Source organism: Pseudophryne corroboree, chromosome 1 (genome assembly GCF_028390025.1).
Source record: "Pseudophryne corroboree isolate aPseCor3 chromosome 1, aPseCor3.hap2, whole genome shotgun sequence".
In the NCBI taxonomy this organism is placed as follows: domain Eukaryota; kingdom Metazoa; phylum Chordata; class Amphibia; order Anura; family Myobatrachidae; genus Pseudophryne; species Pseudophryne corroboree.
Genome location: NC_086444.1, coordinates 909870590 through 909893148, shown reverse-complemented (window position 1 = coordinate 909893148; position 22559 = coordinate 909870590). Strand labels below are relative to the sequence as shown.

Sequence of the window (22559 nt, the reverse complement as noted above, 5' to 3'; positions counted from 1 at the left end):
AAAACATGATTGAAGGCATCAGAGCGTGGGGAGGACACACCGCCTGAGTGCCTAGTAAGGAACGGCAGGCAGGTGAAGGGCTACATAGGAAAAATAGGGCACATCTCAACTTTGGCAGCTGCTGGCATGCATCCTGATAGGGCAAGCCACATTTACTTTGAAGAAATATACCATTCATGCAATGATCTAGCAAAATTAGTAAGACTTATATGAGTAATGTACATTGTTGTGTAAGATATGCATTTACATACGGCACATGCACACCAAAAATGTGTAGACCTACATCTGTATATAAGTTTTTTATTGTTTAATTGTGGCTCATTACACATGGAGATGTGAAACGGGAGTGGGCAGGTGTGGGAAAGTTCAGGTTGAGTACAGTAATTGCATATTCATGTTACTGCTACATAATTAGCTGTGGTCATATCCCCTGATACGCCTCCTGGAGGTAGTGTAGGGTGGGGTAGAGACACACAATGAAGGAGATGACTGTCAGCAGTGATATTTAGCTTCTTCTGGTTGGCTGCTTGCTTATTGACCCCTCCAACAGATAGTTCTTAAATAATTAGTGCTGTGGCTATATTATACAGGTTGAGTATCCCATATCCAAATATTCCGAAATACGGACTTTTTTGAGTGAGACTGAGAAAGTGAAACCTTTGTTTTCTGATGGCTCAATGTACACAAACTTTGTTTAATACACAGAGTTATTAAAAATATTGTATTAAATGACCTTCAGGCTGTGTGTATAAGGTGTATATGTAACATAAATGAATTGTGTGAATGTACACATACATTGTTTAATGCAAGAAATTATAAAAAATATTGGCTAAAATTACCTTCAGGCTGTGTGTATAAGGTGTACATGAAACATAAATGCATTCTGTGCTTAGACTTGGGTCCCATCGCCATGATATCTCATTATGGTATGCAATTATTCCAAAATACGGAAAAATCCGATATCCAAAATACTTCTGGTCCCAAGCATTTTGGATACTCAACCTGTATAACTTTGCGGCTGTCTATTCACATCTCGTACTTACTTGACATTTCCATTCAGATTATGGTAAAAAAAAGATTTGCATTAGGTTTCTAAGGTGGTGAACAAACAAATGTTTGTATTTAATTTAATTTGTATTTCAATACATTTAAAATTGAAAATGTGAGTAGCATTTATGAATAACTTCATATTCTATCGTGTATTCTATATTGTATACAAATAGGGCAATATGACTTTACTACTAACACTGTGAATCAGGGACGTGCGGTGAGCTAAATGGCTCAGGAGGCACTGGCTAACCCAAGAGCCAGATTTACATGCAATATATGAGCCAAAACATACATCTGGACATTATACACAGGTGCAGCATTATAAACTCCTGGAAATCTGGTGAGTTTTGATTAGAGATGTGTGGAAAGGATACACAGGTGAGGCACTGCCTCACCTGCCATAGACTTTTTACTCCAGAGTTTGGGCTATAAAATTTATTAGAATAATGCAAATAAGATATTTCAAACAAATTATCAGTATTTTTCATATATTTTGTTCAGTCAAAATTCTGGTTTAAACGTAAATATGACAGGAAAGGCTCTGTCTCCCCTCACCACACGTCACTGCTGTGAATACACATCTCTACACTATTGTGGGGTATAACATCTGAAATACGTCTGGTGCAAATGTTGCAGTTTTCAAGCAGGATACATCTTGTGATGCGTCTGACTGAACATATGTAGTTATGTACGGAAACTGCAGCCACTGGAGAGGTCCACAGTTGCACTATGCATTTTTATTAAAGCTCAATTTAAATGTGTACAAATTGTGTCCGGCTGGGAAGATCTAGACCAGCCTGGAGTATTTGAGAAGTATGTATTTCAAGTCCTACTAAAGTGTATCTGCTCCTATCAAGGTGGATAGTATGGCAGAGGCAGTGAAATCAAATCACTCTACTGTCCCCAGTTCCTGTGCATCATCTACACTGTTCTGTAGCTCCTGGCAATATTGCTCTTGAGCCAGGAGTGCAGAATAGGAAGAGAGGTGCAGGCCTCGCTAGATTTGGGGCCTGTTATGTGAGTATGGGCTGCACGACCTTTAGGATGTTACATGCTCTGCATTGTTTTCAATTATAGAACGCATAGCCTCACTATATTGTAGTGATTTTACTAAAAAGGTAGAATTTCACTACATAGTGCCACCTCCGTTTTATTTATATATTTGTATATTGGTGTATCCTGACGAAAGGGCTGACGCCCTGAAACATGTTGATGTAACACACCGCCAATAAAGGCGATTGCATAAGAGTCCTTGGAGTGCCGTGCTTTTTGTATGGATATGTTGATTGTCTTGCACTGGGCACCAGGACCAGTTGTTACTGCAGCAAGGAGTGGCGGCTGAATTGGATCAGTATATATATATATATATATATATATACATATATATATACAAGCAACTTCTGGCAGCACTCCCAGGTTCAAATAGCTCAGTCCCGGTGCCCTCCTAGACCCGCAAAGCCACGGGTCAATATAACAGTCCACTGTAGGCGGCACACTGGTCATAAAAGATACAAGACAGCAGGTTGCAGCAACCTGCTGTCTTGTATCTTTTATGACCAATGTGCCGCCTACAGTGGACTGTTTTATATATATATATATATATTTATATATTCGTATATATGTCTATCTATCTACATATCACAAATGTATTAATTGAAATATTTAGTTTATGGCGAAGCCTAAAGCACTTTCCTGGTATTTCTTCATACATCTCACAGACGAGCAGGCCGGGAGCTCTAGGTGCTTTACCTATGTAAACAGCCGTGATTTCAGTGACAGGACAGAACATAAATCAATTGAGTTTTTCAGGCCTCTGGTTGCAGCAACACATGCCATGAAAATCAATCCTATTTTTAGATGCAAAGCTGAAGGGGAAGATTGCCATTTAGGGGAATACACCATGGTATTATGAAAGGAAGTAACATCTGCATGTAAAAAGGCAGCAAACAAATGTCAGTCTATACAGAAACAAGCCAGAGAGGAAACGGAGCTGCAAACTTTGCATAAACATCCAATACGCTTTGGTTAGGACAGCAGAATAAATGGATTACGTGAGTGAATGAAGCTGACGCAGAACAATTAATGACTGAAAAACTGTCCATGTATACAAGATCACTATTAACATAGCTGTACCAAACATAATCCAATAGATTATGCTTTAGATTGTACAAAGTGCTAGTGCAGTGTTTCCTTTTTCTGAGAGGCTCTAGAGTGCTCCAGCTGGCAAATGGTTTAATGCTGCAAGAGCTGGGTGTAGTGGGCATCACATTAACAGCAAGTGATGTTTTCGTTTCTCCTTTTTCTGGTTCAAACTGAAGGCAGGATAATGTAGATTTATAGAACAAGGCTGTATCTGTGAAAGAAGAACATAATCACCCCCTAAAAATTCAAATCTAATCTGAAACACAGTAGGAGATATACACATTTTATGATGTCTGTGTCTGTCTAGTGAAAATGAGGTAAATATGTGGCTCCCCGGAAAATGGTGTGCGTGCCCTTTAAAGTTTACTTACAGGTCCGCAGCAGAAAGGGGACGCGCTGGCACAGCAGGAGTTAAGTGTAGACTCTGGTCCGATCCCATGGTCTGGATACTGGTTGCTGATTGGACAAGGCAGTTTGGGAGCAGAGGAGCCTTGTGGGAAGAAGGATTAGTCGGAGGAGTGACTGGAGGTGCTGGATGCATGCTGAGCGAGGAGCAGAGCGGGAGCTGAAAACGGATACAAACCGCAGAGTCACACTGGGCGGTGAGACCAGTGCTTCAGTGTAGAAGCAGTGGGGTGCTACTGGGAAGTCGAGAGCAGGGTGAGCAAGTGTGATTCGTTGCAGCTGGAGACTGCCAGGCCTAGTAAAAGGCATGGATGCCATGGCCACCATGTAACAGTGAGGATCCATTAAAACTGGTCCAGCAAGTGAATACCTCAGTCCTACAGTTCTGAGTGAGTACATTGAGACTAGTTGCGACCTAAACCACGGGCAGACCAGACACGCAACCCAAGTATCCAAGCTGTCACATGCTATGAGTGTAAAGGGCTTGGACAGCATAGCGCCATATCCACAAGTTAGTCCCTGTTGAGGGGTCAGTAAAGGCAACCATCCCCTTCTTTAACACTGTTGGGACACCAGAGACTGAGTTATTTGTCCAAGTGCAAGTGAGTTACTTAATCTGGAAAAGACTGAGTTATTTGTACAAGTGAAAGTAAGTTTCTTTAACTAGAAGAGACTGAGTTTATTTAATCAAGAAACCCTCATTGCCAATTGAGTTATGTGTGTCAGGAGACACTACCATCCCTTCACTAGCTACATCTTTTAAAATAAGACTGAGATACTTTGACATTATACAACCCAGGATTCTTTATATATCTGTGTGCCAAATCCCCCATTGCAATGCTGTGGCACCATATAAATCTACAAGAGCTCCAACGTTATTTGCCAGTGAAGATCATAACACCTTGGCTAGGGAAAGCTAGGAATTGAGTTATTGTAATTGAAAAGTGTCTTTCATTACTCTTCTCATTACCATTTGCTATGGCCAACATCTCACCTTCTACAAACCTGCACTTTAGTAAATATACCCCTAGGTGTTAGAACACAGACAGAACATTTCCCAGCCTCCTGTAATAGGAAGACAGACTGCTGATCAGGCACCAGGAAGTGATTATCTCACAAATCCTGGGGTACCTGAACACTGGAGCCCAAGTGCTTAACTATGTAGTTGTTTGTTGTTACAATACAATTTTAGCTCTTGGAGTTCTCCTTTAAAACATATTTCTTCATTCAAAAGTAATTTTGCCATTTTGTTTCCTTTAAATGGAGATACAGGTTACAATCAGTAAATAAAAGTAACTTACATAGAATGTAAAATTGCAGGGAGCAAATTGGGAGGTCTGTTCCTTTATTGTAATCTAATATAAATCATATAGACATGGGTATGGGTCGTTGGGTCGACTCAACTTAGGTCGACAGTCATTAGGTCGACCACTGAAGGTTGACATGGGCATTAGGTCGACAGGTGAAAAGGTCGACATGAGTTTTGGTGTCGTTTTCTTCGTAAAGTGACAGGGAACCCCAATTAGTGCACCGTGTACCCTCGCATGGCGAGCTTGCTTCGGGCAAGGTTCCTCGCTCCACTACCGCTTTGCTTGGCACAGGTTACGGTTCCAACCGTAGTCCACGTGGATCATCAAGTATGGAAAAATCCCAAAAATTAAAGAAAAAAATAAGATTTTACTTACCGGTAAATCTATTTCTCGTAGTCCTTAGTGGATGCTGGGGACTCCGTAAGGATCATGGGGATTATACCAAAGCTCCCAAACGGGCGGGAGAGTGCGGATGACTCTGCAGCACCGATTGAGCAAACACAAGGTCCTCCTCAGCCAGGGTATCAAACTTATAGAACTTTGCAAAATTGTTTGAACCTGACCAAGTAGCCGCTCGGCACAACTGTAATGCCAAGACCCCTCGGGCAGCCGCCCGAGAAGAGCCCACCTTCCTAGTGGAATGGGCCTTAACTGATTTTGGCAGCAGCAATCCAGCCGCAGAATGAGCCTGCTGAATCGTGTTACAGATCCAGCGAGCAATAGTTTGCTTTGAAGCAGGAGCACCAAGCTTGTTGGAAGCATACAGGATAAACAAAGACTCTGTTTTCCTGACCCTAGCCGTTCTGGCTACATAAACCTTCAAAGCCCTGACCACATCAAGCAACTCGGAATCCTCCAAGTCAGTAGTAGCCACAGGCACCACAATAGGTTGGTTTATATGAAAAGATGAAACCACTTTCGTCAGGAATTGTGGACGGGTCCTCAATTCTGCTCTATCCGCATGGAAAACCAGATAGGGGCTTTTATGTGATAAAGCCGCCAATTCTGACACACGCCTAGCCGAAGCCAAGGCTAGTAGCATGACCACCTTCCACGTGAGATATTTCAATTCCACCGTTTTGAGTGGTTCAAACCAGTGGGATTTCAGGAAACTCAACACCACATTAAGATCCCAAGGTGCCACTGGAGGCACAAAAGGGGGCTGAATATGCAGCACTCCCTTTACAAACGTCTGAACTTCAGGTAGAGAAGCCAGCTCTTTTTGAAAGAAAATGGGTAGGGCCGAAATCTGGACCTTAATGGAACCCAATTTTAGGCCCAAAGTCACTCCTGACTGTAGGAAGTGAAGGAAACGGCCCAGCTGGAATTCCTCCGTAGGGGCATTCCTGGCCTCACACCAAGCAACATATTTTTGCCATATACGGTGATAATGTTGAGCTGTCACGTCCTTCCTAGCCATTATCAGCGTAGGAATAACCTCATCCGGAATGCCTTTCTCTGCTAGGATCCGGCGTTCAACCGCCATGCCGTCAAACGCAGCCGCGGTAAGTCTTGGAACAGACAGGGCCCCTGTTGCAACAAGTCCTGTCTTAGAGGAAGAGGCCACGGGTCCTCTGTGAGCATTTCTTGCAGATCTGGATACCAAGTCCTTCTTGGCCAATCCGGAACAATGAGTATTGTTCTCACTCCTCTTTTTCTTATGAGTCTCAGCACCTTGGGTATGAGAGGAAGAGGAGGAAATACATAGACCGACTGGAACACCCACGGTGTCACCAGTGCGTCCACAGCTATCGCCTGAGGGTCTCTTGACCTGGCGCAATACCTCTGTAGCTTTTTGTTGAGGCGGGATGCCATCATGTCCACCTGTGGCAGTTCCCACCGACTTGCAATCTGCGTGAAAACTTCTTGATGAAGTCCCCACTCTCCCGGGTGGAGGTCGTGCCTGCTGAGGAAGTCTGCTTCCCAGTTGTCCACTCCCAGGATGAACACTGCTGACAGTGTGCTTACGTGATTCTCCGCCCAGCGAAGAATTCTGGTGGCTTCCGCCATTGCTACCCTGCTCCTTGTGCCACCTTGCCGGTTTACATGAGCCACAGCGGTGATGTTGTCTGACTGAATCAGAACCGGTTGGTCGCGAAGCAGGGTCTCCGCTTGACGTAGGGCGTTGTATATGGCCCTTAGTTCTAGGATGTTGATGTGAAGGCAAGTCTCCTGACTTGACCACAGACCTTGGAAATTTCTTCCCTGTGTGACTGCTCCCCACCCTCGGAGGCTTGCATCCGTGGTCACCAGGACCCAGTCCTGAATGCCGACTCTGCGGCCCTCGAGAAGGTGAGCACTCTGCAGCCACCACAGGAGAGACACCCTGGCCCTGGGGGATAGGGTGATTAACCGATGCATCTGAAGATGTGATCCGGACCATTTGTCCAGTAAGTCCCATTGAAAGGTCCTCGCATGGAACCTGCCGAAGGGAATGGCCTCGTATGATGCCACCATCTTTCCCAGGACTCGAGTGCAGTGATGCACTGACACCTGTTTTGGTTTTAATAGGTTTCTGACCAGTGTCATGAGTTCCTGAGCTTTCTCTATCGGGAGATAAACCCTTTTCTGGTCTGTGTCCAGAATCATGCCCAGGAAAGGCAGACGAGTCGTAGGAATCAACTGCGACTTTGGAATATTTAGAATCCAGCCGTGTTGCCGTAACACTTCCAGAGAACGTGCTACGCTGATCAGCAACTGCTCTCTTGACCTCGCTTTTATGAGGAGATCGTCCAAGTATGGGATAATTGTGACCCCTTGCTTCCGCAGGAGTACCATCATTTCCGCCATTACCTTGGTAAATATTCTCGGAGCCGTGGAGAGACCAAACGGCAACGTCTGAAATTGGTAATGACAATCCTGTACCACAAATCTGAGGTACGCCTGATGAGGTGGATAAATGGGGACATAAAGGTATGCATCCTTTATGACCAGAGACACCATAAAATCCCCCCCTTCCAGGCTTGCGATGACCGCTCTCAGCGATTCCATCTTGAACCGGAACCTTTTCAGGTACATGTTCAGGGATTTTAAATTCAATATGGGTCTGACCGAACCGTCCGGTTTCGGTACCACAAACATAGTCGAATAATAACCCCTTCCTTGTTGAAGGAGGGGAACCTTGACCACCACCTGTTGAAGATACAATTTGTGAATTACAGTTAACACTATTTCCTTCTCGAGGGGGGAAGCTGGCAGGGCCGATTTGAGGTATCGGTGAGGGGGCATCTCTTCGAATTCCAGCTTGTATCCCTGAGACACAATATCTATTGCCCAGGGTCCAACTGGGAGTGAACCCACTTGTGGCTAAAATTTCGGAGACGCGCCCCCACTGTGCCTAGCTCCGCATGTGGAGCCCCAGCGTCATGCGGTGGATTTTGTGGAAGCCGGGGAGGACTTCTGTTCCTGGGAACTAGTGTTGTGCAGCTTCTTTCCTCTGCCCCTGCCCCTGGTCCGAGGTGCGTCCTTTCTTGCTTTTCTGTGATCGAAAGGACTGCAATTGGTAATACGGTGCTTTCTTAGGCTGTGAGGAAACATATGGCAAAAAATTTGACTTTCCAGCAGTAGCTGTGGAGACCAGGTCCGAGAGACCCTCCCCAAACAATTCCTCACCCTTGTAAGGTAAAACCTCCATGTGCCTTTTTGAGTCGGCATCACCTGTCCATTGCCGAGTCCACAGGACCCTTCTGGCAGAAATCGACATAGCATTTATTCTAGAACCCAGTAGACTAATGTCTCTTTGAGCATCTCTCATATATAGGACAGCGTCTTTTATATGCCCCAGGGTCAATAATATAGTATCCTTGTCTAAGGTATCAAGTTCCTCAGACAGGGTGTCCGTCCATGCTGCTACAGCACTGCACACCCAGGCCGACGTGATCGCCGGCCTCAGTAAGGTACCTGAATGTGTATAAATGGACTTTAGGGTACCCTCCTGCTTTCTATCCGCAGCATCTTTGAGGGTAGCCGTATCCTGTGACGGTAGGGCTACCTTCTTGGATAAGCGTGTTAAAGCTTTGTCCACCCTATGGGAGGATTCCCAGCGTAACCTGTTCGTTGGCGGGAAAGGATACGCCATAAGAATCCGTTTGGAAATCTGCAGTTTTTCATCTGGAGATTCCCAAGCCTTTTCACATAACTCATTTAGCTTGTGTTAAGGGGGAAAGGTTACCACCTGCCTCTTTTTCCCATACATATGAACCCTCTTGTCAGGGACTGGGGTTTCCTCTGTGATGTGCAACACATCCTTAATTGCTATAATCATATAACGGATGGATTTAGCCAATTATGGCTGTAACTTTGCATCATCGTAATCGACACTGGAAGCAGAATCCATGTCGGTATCTGTGTCAACAATTTGGGATAGTGGGCGCTTCTGAGACCCTGACGGCCTCTGCGACATAGGATCAGGCACGGGCTGAGACCCTGACTGTCCTGAGGCTTCAGCTTTTTCCAACCTTTTATGCAAGGAATTAACATTATCATTTAAAACCTTCCACATATCCATCCAATCAGGTGTCGGCGCCGTCGGCGGAGACACCACATTAATTTGCTCCCGCTCTGCTTCCACATAGCCTTCCTCGTCAAACATGTCGACACAAGCGTACCGACACACCACACACGCAGAGAATGCCCTTTTTGAAGACAGTTCCCCCACAAGGCCCTTTGGAGAGACAGAGAGAGAGTATGCCAGCACACACCCCAGCGCTATAAACCCAGGAATAACACAGTAACTTAATGTTAACCCAGTAGCTGCTGTTATATTGATTTTTGCGCCTAATTATGTGCCCCCCCTCTCTTTTTACCCTCTTCTACCGTGTATCTGCAGGGGAGAGCCTGGGGAGCTTCCTCTCAGCGGAGCTGTGGAGAAAAAATGGCGCTGGTGAGTGCTGAGGAAGAAGCCCCGCCCCCTCGACGGCGGGCTTCTGTCCCGCTTAAATATGTATTTTCTTGGCGGGGGCTCATACATATATACAGTGCCTAACTGTATATATGTTCAATTTTGCCAAAAAGAGGTCCAAATGCTGCCCAGGGCGCCCCCCCTGCGCCCTGCACCCTTACAGTGACCGGAGTATGTGAGGTGTGTGGGAGCAATGGCGCACAGCTGCAGTGCTGTGCGTTACCTCGGTGAAGACCGGAGTCTTCTGCCGCCGATTTCAAAGTCTTCTTGCTTCTCATACTCACCCGGCTTCAGTCTTCCGGCTCTGCGAGGGGGACGGCGGAGCGGCTCTGGGATCGGACGACGAGGGTGAGATCCTGAGTACGATCCCTCTGGAGCTAATGGTGTCCAGTAGCCTTAGAAGCAGGACCTAGCTTCAGAGAGTAGGGCTGCTTCTCTCCCCTCTGTCCCACGATGCAGGGAGTCTGTTGCCAGCAGAGCTCCCTGAAAATAAAAAACCTAACAAAATACTTTCTCACAGCAAGCTCAGGAGAGCTCACTGAAAAGCACCCAGCTCGTCCGGGCACAGATTCAAACTGAGGTCTGGAGGAGGGACATAGAGGAAGGAGCCAGAGCACACCAGAATCTAAATTCTTTCTTAAAGTGCCCATGTCTCCTGCGGAGACCGTCTATTCCCCATGGTCCTTACGGAGTCCCCAGCATCCACTAGGACGTTAGAGAAAAAAAGTGAAAAACTCATGTCGATCTTTTGACCTGTCGACCTAGCACATGTCAACCTAATAACCATGTCGACCTATTGACCATGTCGACCTTCAGTGGTTGACCTAATGACTGTCGACCTAAGCTGTGTCGACCTATTGACCGTATCCCATACACACATGGTTACCCTGCTCTGTACACAGGACAGGGAATGGCCTTTGTGGTGAGGAATGAAATAGTACTAGGGAAAACCTGGCTTTGAATTTAATGTAATAAAGTCATTTATCCAATAAGACACTGGTGCTGGTTGCAGACCTCTCTGAAACTCTTTGGAACAAGTTTTCTTGTTTCCTGAAAGGGTGCAGAGAAGGAATCCAGTTCCTAATGGACACATTATTCAAAGTGCGGTGCCAAACTCTGCTCCAGAGTTAATTTTTAATTTCCTGACCTAGTTGCAATGCTCAAACAATCTTGGCTCTTTATCCCAACATATGTGGACCTCACTGCAGGAGTGACTGCAAAGTCAGCCCAAAAGGGAACTACCAAACCAACTCAACAATCCCTGTAAAATGAGACTCTTAAAACTGTTCCAGTACCACAGTACACTGAGCAATGAATGTAAATGTCTCTTACTGCTGAAAACAGTAAATGTTAAACAGGTGTTTCCAAACTCATTTACATTTATCCCACTTTAAATCCCAAGTTGCTGGGTCTGTGCACAGGACAGGACAACATTTCATCCAGGAAAGTGATGGCGTGCATATTCTGTAACTTCTTGGTTTTATTCTTGTATGCAAATATAGACACAATTCTATTATAGAAATGTATGTTCTTTCCCATGACTGTGCAGACTTACATTCAGGATCATCTTTCCAGTCCTAGTTTATATGGCCCAAATAGCCTGTGATTTCCGGGCACCAGTGTGATTTTGGACATAAAGCAGCTATATTTAAAGCACAAATTAGTTTTAAGCAGAACCCGGTTTGGTTTTGCCTTACAACAAAATGCGGCTTTAAAGCTAGTGACCATATCCCAATGCATAGTACCCGCAAAGGCCTGCAGGCCTATAAGATTTTTTCTGTACATATTCATAAGGTAGTAGCAAGACGTGGACACAAATGAAAAACTTGGAGAGTATTTGGTGTGCACCGTGTCTAGAATTACTGGCCATATGGACTGTGGACTAATGCTGGCACAGGGATTACAGAACCCTAATCCGGAAGCATTTTCAGAGTATTTGGCATCACATACTATAGGGAATATAATGTGACATATGATCAAAATATTTAGTAATCTTGTTTAGCCTGAAAAACATATAGCATAAAATCCAGAAAAACATAATTTTATTATTCTACAGTCAAAACAAGCGATTGTATCTAAATTAGCAGTGTGTACAGGTTGCTGTTTCAGCAGTTATAGAAAGAAGTATGGGACATATTCAATTGGCCACATTAACCCGTTTTGGAAGTTAACTTGGGCAGGCGCAAATGTTTTGCTATCCAATTAGCCGTGCAAGTTAACCTGCGATAACTTTCAATAGGATTAAACAGGCAATTTTCTTGCAGGCACTGAGCAGGTGAAAGCTCTGGGAAAATAGCTATTTTAAGGTAAAAATGTCGGGACTTGCTTCAGGGCCACTGGGATACCTCCCCACCCCTCAGTGATTAACAAAGCACCCAGTTTTTTATTAGCTTAATATGTCCAATAATTACGCATCAAAGTGCAGAAAAATTGGTTAATTGGTTAAAAGATGTGGGACAGGTATGTGGGGGTGTTGTATGGATGATACAGGTGTTTTTAAGATTGCAGGTGGGAGTTACAGGTGTTCTTTTAACACATATTTAAGTCTCTTAAAATGACACAAAATCAATTTACAGCCATTTTATGCACTCCAAATTAATCTATAGCATTTATTTGCAAAAAAAACCCACCTGCTTACTTAAAAAAAAAAAAGGAAAAAAACAGTCAACCTTAAAACCTTATAAGAGCCCCAAATATTTGCTATTGGCCCCTTTCAGACATGAGACCAAGGAAATTGCCGGGTCTGGCACTCTGGCAAATTCCAGGGTCTGAGCTCCATGACCCTGTTCGAGAGAAGGGTTGCGGACCTGGGGCTTAGTCCTTGATCGTTTGCATTCAAACATACCAAAATCCCGGGCTGATGTGCGTTCACGTGCATAAACCTGGGATTTTGATGCATGTCACAAAGGGGTATAATAGACATCCTTACTATTAGCCAATATTTATTTGCACTTTTTTAGGGTACAGGCTTAAAGTGGCTATTATCAGCCTGAATTCCTGCGTGAATGTTTTTTCCAATTGAATTGGCAGAGGATTTGAAGTGAAATTACTGCATGAAAAGGTGCATAAAATCAAGCTGCCGTAAATAAAAATCTTACCGCAGCTAACTGTATATGCCCAGTCAAAATTACTAAAACTTACTTAAGTATGGTCCATATAAAAATACATTTTTCATTATTGAGTACTGCTGCTATCCTGAGTTAGTGTGACCTTATTCAGTTTACAATTCTCTATGTTCTTCTATCCAATTTCCTATTGATAAGTGTCTACAACCCAAATATATAAACTGCCCTTTTGTTTTGACAGTGCCAAACTTGTCAGGTGTGCAAAGAAATTTCACCCCTTAGTTTCATTATATAGCATCAACATATTCTGTATTCTATAGTGGTTTACATGTGGTAAGACACAGAAATACAGACTGATGCAAAAATCATAGGGCTCTGTTTATGACAGTATCACACAATGACATACAGTGAAAGAAATAGATATAATTATGATACAATCATTTGTAAATATCCGCTCATCCTGTTGCCTCTTGCAGAATGATGTGATGACCTATGCAGTCTGGGAAGCATTACCTTGATAATATCCCTGGGTCTCAGCTGTCTCTATGTACAGTACTGAATAGCCTCCCCTGTCATAAAGTTATAGACTCTGTTCTGTGTCTGAGTTGCTCTGTTCCTGTGTTTACTGAACTCGGATAAAACGCCCTTTAGCTCCATGTTCCATTACTGAGAGCCTCCATAAACAAGCTGATATGTGCAACCACTGATTATATTAGCCCTAAAAGAGTCCTGAAGCAAATGAAAAATATCAACTTCCATTCCTAAAAGCACTGTTTTCAATTTTCTAAAGGAAATTAAATAATGTATAAATCAAGTGCTGGGCTGGAGCCCAGTCAGCTGAACATCACTTGGTCCTTTTAAGGCGGAGAGGAAGTGTCTGTTGCAGTGGGGACGAGCCAAGAGAAATAACAGCTAACCTCAGCTCCATGTGAAAGTCATTTGAGATAATCGGGGGAGGTTGCACACTGGTTGCAGACAGGACCACATACTAACTGTGAGCATGAAAACATACAACTCCTACCTTCGTGTTCATTCTGTCCATAGAGACATGGGATGACCTGACAGATGTGTGACTCTACGTACACAACTATAAAAAGCAGGAATTAAACGCAATATATATATATTTACAGAAACACTTTTCTGTCCTGCCATAATGGTCACATTGGGCACCAGTGCCAATATAACTAGGACAAGTTATTTCCAATCCTATGCAGGGTTATAGTAGACATGATAATGTACCTCACATGCATATCAGGTTAAATGAATCTACATAGAAGGCGGATTTAGCTTATTTGTCAATATCTGAAACCATTTCTTAAGACACCTAGATGCTGGCAGGTGCATCTGTATATGCCGCATGCTGAATATTCATAATGTGAAATTATAATAATACACTTGTTTTGGCCTTTTGCATTCTGTAATCCATAGACATATCTCAAAGGGAGGCAGGCTATTAGAAAAGTCCACTCAATATTGTATATATAACACTAGACTGTCAGTCATTTCGCTTGGACCATGATTATCTTATCTATATATACTTTTCAAACTGATCCTGTCCCAAATGACCATGACGCCTGCATTGTGTAATGGATATATCGTAACACTGTGCACCATCAAACTGTCCTGACCTCTTTTGTGAGGACAGTTAAGCCCAGGAACCAAGGGCAGAAACCTTGTATAAAAGAGGGTAGGGAAGCAGGGATAAAGGGGAATAAAAGGGGAGGGATTGGTGAAAAAACCCAACTAGCCCAGTTAGCTGGGCCACAGTAGTTGCCGCAGGGACAAAGTGCGGCAAAATGGTTAAAATGTGGGGATGGGCAGCAACATTTCCCACTCATGAGACTATACAGAAAGAGACATATAACTGGGTTCTACAATGTTATAAAAAAATACCCATAAAAAAATGAAACAATATAAGAGAATTAAACTAAACATAGGATCTAGAAAATAGAATCTAGAAAATCAAGGAGCTCATTTAGTCTAAAAGAATAAAAAAGGTCTCAAAATACAATGAGTCCACAGACTAAAGGTACCTACGGCTGAAGGAAGCAAACTACAGCGGTGGACATTGATTATGATAGAAAATGGTCCATCAATCAGGACAGGAGGCAGTCTACTACAGCCCACAGCAGAGCCATAGTACCACTGGCAACAGGCAAATTTAAAAAAGACCAGCCCTCGCTATAGATCGCCTGTGGGGGAGCAAAATGAAGGAGTCCAACAGCGAAACATCGCATAAACCCACTTGAGACCAACCGAAGAGGAAGGCCCTGTGGTGAAGAGGATACAGAGACACAAAACTGCCACTTTGCCAAGGGCTTGGCACTAGCTCCAGGGATGAGATTACATAGTAGGATCAATCTTTCTGGATAAGTAGTTTAACTGGGATACTCCAACGGTATGGAATATCATGACCAGGGATAAAGTTGTGATAGGATGGAAGGAGCGACTTTTATTGATGATGTAGATCAAAAGGTCCAGGAAAAGTTGAAGACCGTACAAAATGTCTGTAGCCTCTCCCAGTCTGGCTACTTTAAGAATGTCCTTCTGAATGTGAAAAAAAGTGTACTCTAAGGAGTATAACTCGAGGGCAGAGCTGGATGTGGCTCGGGGGTTTCGGAAGACAGTGGATCCTGTCAATAAGTAAGTCATGATCATCCAAGGAGGGCAGTAATTTCTGGAAAAGTGTCATGACAAGTCCTTCAAGGCATCATTGGACACTGAATCAGGAACACCCCAGATCAGAAATTTCAAGGGTCCAGTGCCAGATTAATGTCCACATGGGCCTGGAGCTGAAATTTATGAAAGGCCTATTGTATGTCGCTGCAGGGGGTGGGACAATTGCTGTGGCGGAATGACTGATATGGGGGGTGTAGCCAGTACTGTGGGTGTGGCTATCTCTGTGGAGGGCATAGCTGGTGCACACCTTCAACCACTTTATAGTGGAGTTATACCAAGCAAAAAAATGTTTTACTGTGAAAGGGTGAGAACTGTATTGTCTGCATTTTCTTGAGTGCTAGAATAGTTTAAATAAAAAAAAAAAGAAAAATCAGGTTTAGCTTACAGAATTGCAGATGTGCATGGGTGAGCTGGTTTGGGTTCTCAGTTATACTTTTTAATTAAAAGAATAAAATAAAATTTAAAATAAAAAATATTAAAGATGATTAAAAAAACTCAAAAAAGTATTTACATATAAAAATATCTATTTAAAAAAAAAAAAAGCTGTCATTGCCATCCTGAGATAGCGCTAATAAAACAGTTCAGTTCCCAGTGGTTTCTTTTATGGGGACTTTTGTGTATAGTATTATTATTATTATTATAAGAGATAGCTAAAACTTTTTTTTTGTATTACTTTTTATTAGAGATGAGCGGGTTCGGTTTCTCTGAATCCGAACCCGCCAGAACTTCATGTTTTTTTTCACGGGTCCGAGCGACTCGGATCTTCCCGCCTTGCTCGGTTAACCCGAGCGCGCCCGAACGTCATCATGACGCTGTCGGATTCTCGCGAGGCTCGGATTCTATCGCGAGACTCGGATTCTATATAAGGAGCCGCGCGTCGCCGCCATTTTCACACGTGCATTGAGATTGATAGGGAGAGGACGTGGCTGGCGTCCTCTCCATTTAGATTAGATTTAGAAGAGAGAGAGAGAGAGAGATTGCTGTGATACTGTAGATTAGAAGAGAGTGCAGACAGAGTTTAGTGACTGACGACCACAGTGACCAGTGACCACCAGAGACAGTGCAGTTGTTTGTTTTATTTAATATATCCGTTCTCTGCCTGAAAAAAACGATACACAGTCACACAGTGACTCAGTCTGTGTGCACTGCTCAGCCCAGTGTGCTGCACATCAATGTATTGTATATAAAGCTTATAATTGTGGGGGAGACTGGGGAGCACTGCAGGTTGTTATAGCAGGAGCCAGGAGTACATGATAAATAATATTATATTAAAATTAAACAGTGCACACTTTTGCTGCAGGAGTGCCACTGCCAGTGTGACTAGTGGTGACCAGTGCCTGACCACCAGTATATTAGTAGTATTGTATACTATCTCTTTATCAACCAGTCTATATTAGCAGCAGACACAGTACAGTGCGGTAGTTCACGGCTGTGGCTACCTCTGTGTCGGCACTCGGCAGGCAGTCCGTCCATCCATAATTGTATTATAATATATACCACCTAACCGTGGTTTTTTTTTCATTCTTTATACCGTCGTCATACTAGTTGTTACGAGTATACTACTATCTCTTTATCAACCAGTGTACAGTGCGGTAGTTCACGGCTGTGGCTACCTCTGTGTCGGCACTTGGCAGGCAGTCCGTCCAACCATAATTGTATTATAATATATACCACCTAACCGTGGTTTTTTTTTTCATTCTTTATACCGTCGTCATACTAGTTGTTACGAGTATACTACTATCTCTTTATCAACCAGTGTACAGTGCGGTAGTTCACGGCTGTGGCTACCTCTGTGTCGGCACTCGGCAGGCAGTCCGTCCATCCATAATTGTATTATAATATATACCACCTAACCGTGGTTTTTTTTTCATTCTTTATACCGTCGTCATACTAGTTGTTACGAGTATACTACTATCTCTTTATCAACCAGTGTACAGTGCGGGAGTTCACGGCTGTGGCTACCTCTGTGTCGGCACTCGGCAGGCAGTCCGTCCAACCATAATTGTATTATAATATATACCACCTAACCGTGGTTTTTTTTTCATTCTTTATACCGTCGTCATACTAGTTGTTACGAGTATACTACTATCTCTTTATCAACCAGTGTACAGTGCGGTAGTTCACGGCTGTGGCTACCTCTGTGTCGGCACTCGGCAGGCAGTCCGTCCATCCATAATTGTATTATAATATATACCACCTAACCGTGGTTTTTTTTTTCATTCTTTATACCGTCGTCATACTAGTTGTTACGAGTATACTACTATCTCTTTATCAACCAGTGTACAGTGCGGTAGTTCACGGCTGTGGCTACCTCTGTGTCGGCACTCGGCAGGCAGTCCGTCCAACCATAATTGTATTATAATATATACCACCTAACCGTGGTTTTTTTTTCATTCTTTATACCGTCGTCATACTAGTTGTTACGAGTATACTACTATCTCTTTATCAACCAGTGTACAGTGCGGTAGTTCACGGCTGTGGCTACCTCTGTGTCGGCACTCGGCAGGCAGTCCGTCCATCCATAATTGTATTATAATATATACCACCTAACCGTGGTTTTTTTTTCATTCTTTATACCGTCGTCATACTAGTTGTTACGAGTATACTACTATCTCTTTATCAACCAGTGTACAGTGCGGTAGTTCACGGCTGTGGCTACCTCTGTGTCGGCACTCGGCAGGCAGTCCGTCCAACCATAATTGTATTATAATATATACCACCTAACCGTGGTTTTTTTTTCATTCTTTATACCGTCGTCATACTAGTTGTTACGAGTATACTACTATCTCTTTATCAACCAGTGTACAGTGCGGTAGTTCACGGCTGTGGCTACCTCTGTGTCGGCACTCGGCAGGCAGTCCGTCCATCCATAATTGTATTATAATATATACCACCTAACCGTGTTTTTTTTTTTCATTCTTTATACCGTCGTCATACTAGTTGTTACGAGTATACTACTATCTCTTTATCAACCAGTGTACAGTGCGGTAGTTCACGGCTGTGGCTACCTCTGTGTCGGCACTCGGCAGGCAGTCCGTCCAACCATAATTGTATTATAATATATACCACCTAACCGTGGTTTTTTTTTCATTCTTTATACCGTCGTCATACTAGTTGTTACGAGTATACTACTCTCTCTTTATCAACCAGTGTACAGTGCGGTAGTTCACGGCTGTGGCTACCTCTGTGTCGGCACTCGGCAGGCAGTCCGTCCATCCATAATTGTATTATAATATATACCACCTAACCGTGGTTTTTTTTTCATTCTTTATACCGTCGTCATACTAGTTGTTACGAGTATACTACTATCTCTTTATCAACCAGTGTACAGTGCGGTAGTTCACGGCTGTGGCTACCTCTGTGTCGGCACTCGGCAGGCAGTCCGTCCATCCATAATTGTATTATATACCACCTAACCATGGTTTTTTTATACCACCTAACCGTGGCAGTCCGTCCATAATTGTATACTAGTATCCAATCCATCCATCTCCATTGTTTACCTGAGGTGCCTTTTAGTTCTGCCTATAAAATATGGAGAACAAAAAAGTTGAGGTTCCAAAATTAGGGAAAGATCAAGATCCACTTCCACCTCGTGCTGAAGCTGCTGCCACTAGTCATGGCCGAGACGATGAAATGCCAGCAACGTCGTCTGCCAAGGCCGATGCCCAATGTCATAGTACAGAGCATGTCAAATCCAAAACACCAAATATCAGAAAAAAAAGGACTCCAAAACCTAAAATAAAATTGTCGGAGGAGAAGCGTAAACTTGCCAATATGCCATTTACCACACGGAGTGGCAAGGAACGGCTGAGGCCCTGGCCTATGTTCATGGCTAGTGGTTCAGCTTCACATGAGGATGGAAGCACTCAGCCTCTCGCTAGAAAACTGAAAAGACTCAAGCTGGCAAAAGCACCGCAAAGAACTGTGCGTTCTTTGAAATCCCAAATCCACAAGGAGAGTCCAATTGTGTCGGTAGCGATGCCTGACCTTCCCAACACTGGACGTGAAGAGCATGCGCCTTCCACCATTTGCACGCCCCCTGCAAGTGCTGGAAGGAGCACCCGCAGTCCAGTTCCTGATAGTCAGATTGAAGATGTCAGTGTTGAAGTACACCAGGATGAGGAGGATATGGGTGTTGCTGGCGCTGGGGAGGAAATTGACCAGGAGGATTCTGATGGTGAGGTGGTTTGTTTAAGTCAGGCACCCGGGGAGACACCTGTTGTCCGTGGGAGGAATATGGCCGTTGACATGCCAGGTGAAAATACCAAAAAAATCAGCTCTTCGGTGTGGAGGTATTTCACCAGAAATGCGGACAACAGGTGTCAAGCCGTGTGTTCCCTTTGTCAAGCTGTAATAAGTAGGGGTAAGGACGTTAACCACCTCGGAACATCCTCCCTTATACGTCACCTGCAGCGCATTCATAATAAGTCAGTGACAAGTTCAAAAACTTTGGGTGACAGCGGAAGCAGTCCACTGACCAGTAAATCCCTTCCTCTTGTAACCAAGCTCACGCAAACCACCCCACCAACTCCCTCAGTGTCAATTTCCTCCTTCCCCAGGAATGCCAATAGTCCTGCAGGCCATGTCACTGGCAAGTCTGACGAGTCCTCTCCTGCCTGGGATTCCTCCGATGCATCCTTGCGTGTAACGCCTACTGCTGCTGGCGCTGCTGTTGTTGCCGCTGGGAGTCGATGGTCATCCCAGAGGGGAAGTCGTAAGCCCACTTGTACTACTTCCAGTAAGCAATTGACTGTTCAACAGTCCTTTGCGAGGAAGATGAAATATCACAGCAGTCATCCTACTGCAAAGCGGATAACTGAGTCCTTGACAACTATGTTGGTGTTAGACGTGCGTCCGGTATCCGCCGTTAGTTCACAGGGAACTAGACAATTTATTGAGGCAGTGTGCCCCCGTTACCAAATACCATCTAGGTTCCACTTCTCTAGGCAGGCGATACCGAGAATGTACACGGACGTCAGAAAAAGACTCACCAGTGTCCTAAAAAATGCAGTTGTACCCAATGTCCACTTAACCACGGACATGTGGACAAGTGGAGCAGGGCAGGGTCAGGACTATATGACTGTGACAGCCCACTGGGTAGATGTATGGACTCCCGCCGCAAGAACAGCAGCGGCGGCACCAGTAGCAGCATCTCGCAAACGCCAACTCTTTCCTAGGCAGGCTACGCTTTGTATCACCGCTTTCCAGAATACGCACACAGCTGAAAACCTCTTACGGCAACTGAGGAAGATCATCGCGGAATGGCTTACCCCAATTGGACTCTCCTGTGGATTTGTGGCATCGGACAACGCCAGCAATATTGTGTGTGCATTAAATATGGGCAAATTCCAGCACGTCCCATGTTTTGCACATACCTTGAATTTGGTGGTGCAGAATTTTTTAAAAAACGACAGGGGCGTGCAAGAGATGCTGTCGGTGGCCAGAAAAATTGCGGGACACTTTCGGCGTACAGGCACCACGTACAGAAGACTGGAGCACCACCAAAAACTACTGAACCTGCCCTGCCATCATCTGAAGCAAGAAGTGGTAACGAGGTGGAATTCAACCCTCTATATGCTTCAGAGGTTGGAGGAGCAGCAAAAGGCCATTCAAGCCTATACAATTGAGCACGATATAGGAGATGGAATGCACCTGTCTCAAGTGCAGTGGAGAATGATTTCAACGTTGTGCAAGGTTCTGATGCCCTTTGAACTTGCCACACGTGAAGTCAGTTCAGACACTGCCAGCCTGAGTCAGGTCATTCCCCTCATCAGGCTTTTGCAGAAGAAGCTGGAGGCATTGAAGAAGGAGCTAACACGGAGCGATTCCGCTAGGCATGTGGGACTTGTGGATGCAGCCCTTAATTCGCTTAACAAGGATTCACGGGTGGTCAATCTGTTGAAATCAGAGCACTACATTTTGGCCACCGTGCTCGATCCTAGATTTAAAGCCTACCTTGGATCTCTCTTTCCGGCAGACACAGGTCTGCTGGGGTTGAAAGACCTGCTGGTGACAAAATTGTCAAGTCAAGCGGAACGCGACCTGTCAACATCTCCTCCTTCACATTCTCCCGCAACTGGGGGTGCGAGGAAAAGGCTCAGAATTCCGAGCCCACCCGCTGGCGGTGATGCAGGGCAGTCTGGAGCGACTGCTGATGCTGACATCTGGTCCGGACTGAAGGACCTGACAACGATTACGGACATGTCGTCTACTGTCACTGCATATGATTCTCTCAACATTGATAGAATGGTGGAGGATTATATGAGTGACCGCATCCAAGTAGGCACGTCACACAGTCCGTACTTATACTGGCAGGAAAAAGAGGCAATTTGGAGGCCCTTGCACAAACTGGCTTTATTCTACCTAAGTTGCCCTCCCACAAGTGTGTACTCCGAAAGAGTGTTTAGTGCCGCCGCTCACCTTGTCAGCAATCGGCGTACGAGGTTACATCCAGAAAATGTGGAGAAGATGATGTTCATTAAAATGAATTATAATCAATTCCTCCGCGGAGACATTGACCAGCAGCAATTGCCTCCACAAAGTACACAGGGAGCTGAGATGGTGGATTCCAGTGGGGACGAATTGATAATCTGTGAGGAGGGGGATGTACACGGTGATATATCGGAGGGTGAAGATGAGGTGGACATCTTGCCTCTGTAGAGCCAGTTTGTGCAAGGAGAGATTAATTGCTTCTTTTTTGGGGGGGGTCCAAACCAACCCGTCATATCAGTCACAGTCGTGTGGCAGACCCTGTCACTGAAATGATGGGTTGGTTAAAGTGTGCATGTCCTGTTTTGTTTATACAACATAAGGGTGGGTGGGAGGGCCCAAGGATAATTCCATCTTGCACCTCTTTTTTCTTTTCTTTTTCTTTGCATCATGTGCTGATTGGGGAGGGTTTTTTGGAAGGGACATCCTGCGTGACACTGCAGTGCCACTCCTAGATGGGCCCGGTGTTTGTGTCGGCCACTAGGGTCGCTAATCTTACTCACACAGCTACCTCATTGC

General features: G+C 44.4%; 1 protein-coding gene across 3 annotated transcripts in view; it reads right to left on the bottom strand.

Annotated features, from left to right (window-relative positions):
- AFG2A (AFG2 AAA ATPase homolog A) overlaps nt 1-22559 on the bottom strand; it is a 963796-nt gene that overhangs the window by 23042 nt on the left and 918195 nt on the right. For 2 of the 3 annotated variants that reach the window (XM_063920291.1, XM_063920292.1), the window contains one exon: nt 3564-3757. The exons of the other annotated variant lie outside the window; for it this stretch is intronic. In XM_063920291.1, the coding sequence (XP_063776361.1) occupies nt 3564-3757 (194 nt within the window). The remainder of the gene's footprint in view (nt 1-3563; nt 3758-22559) is intronic. 3 annotated transcript variants of the gene reach the window in all.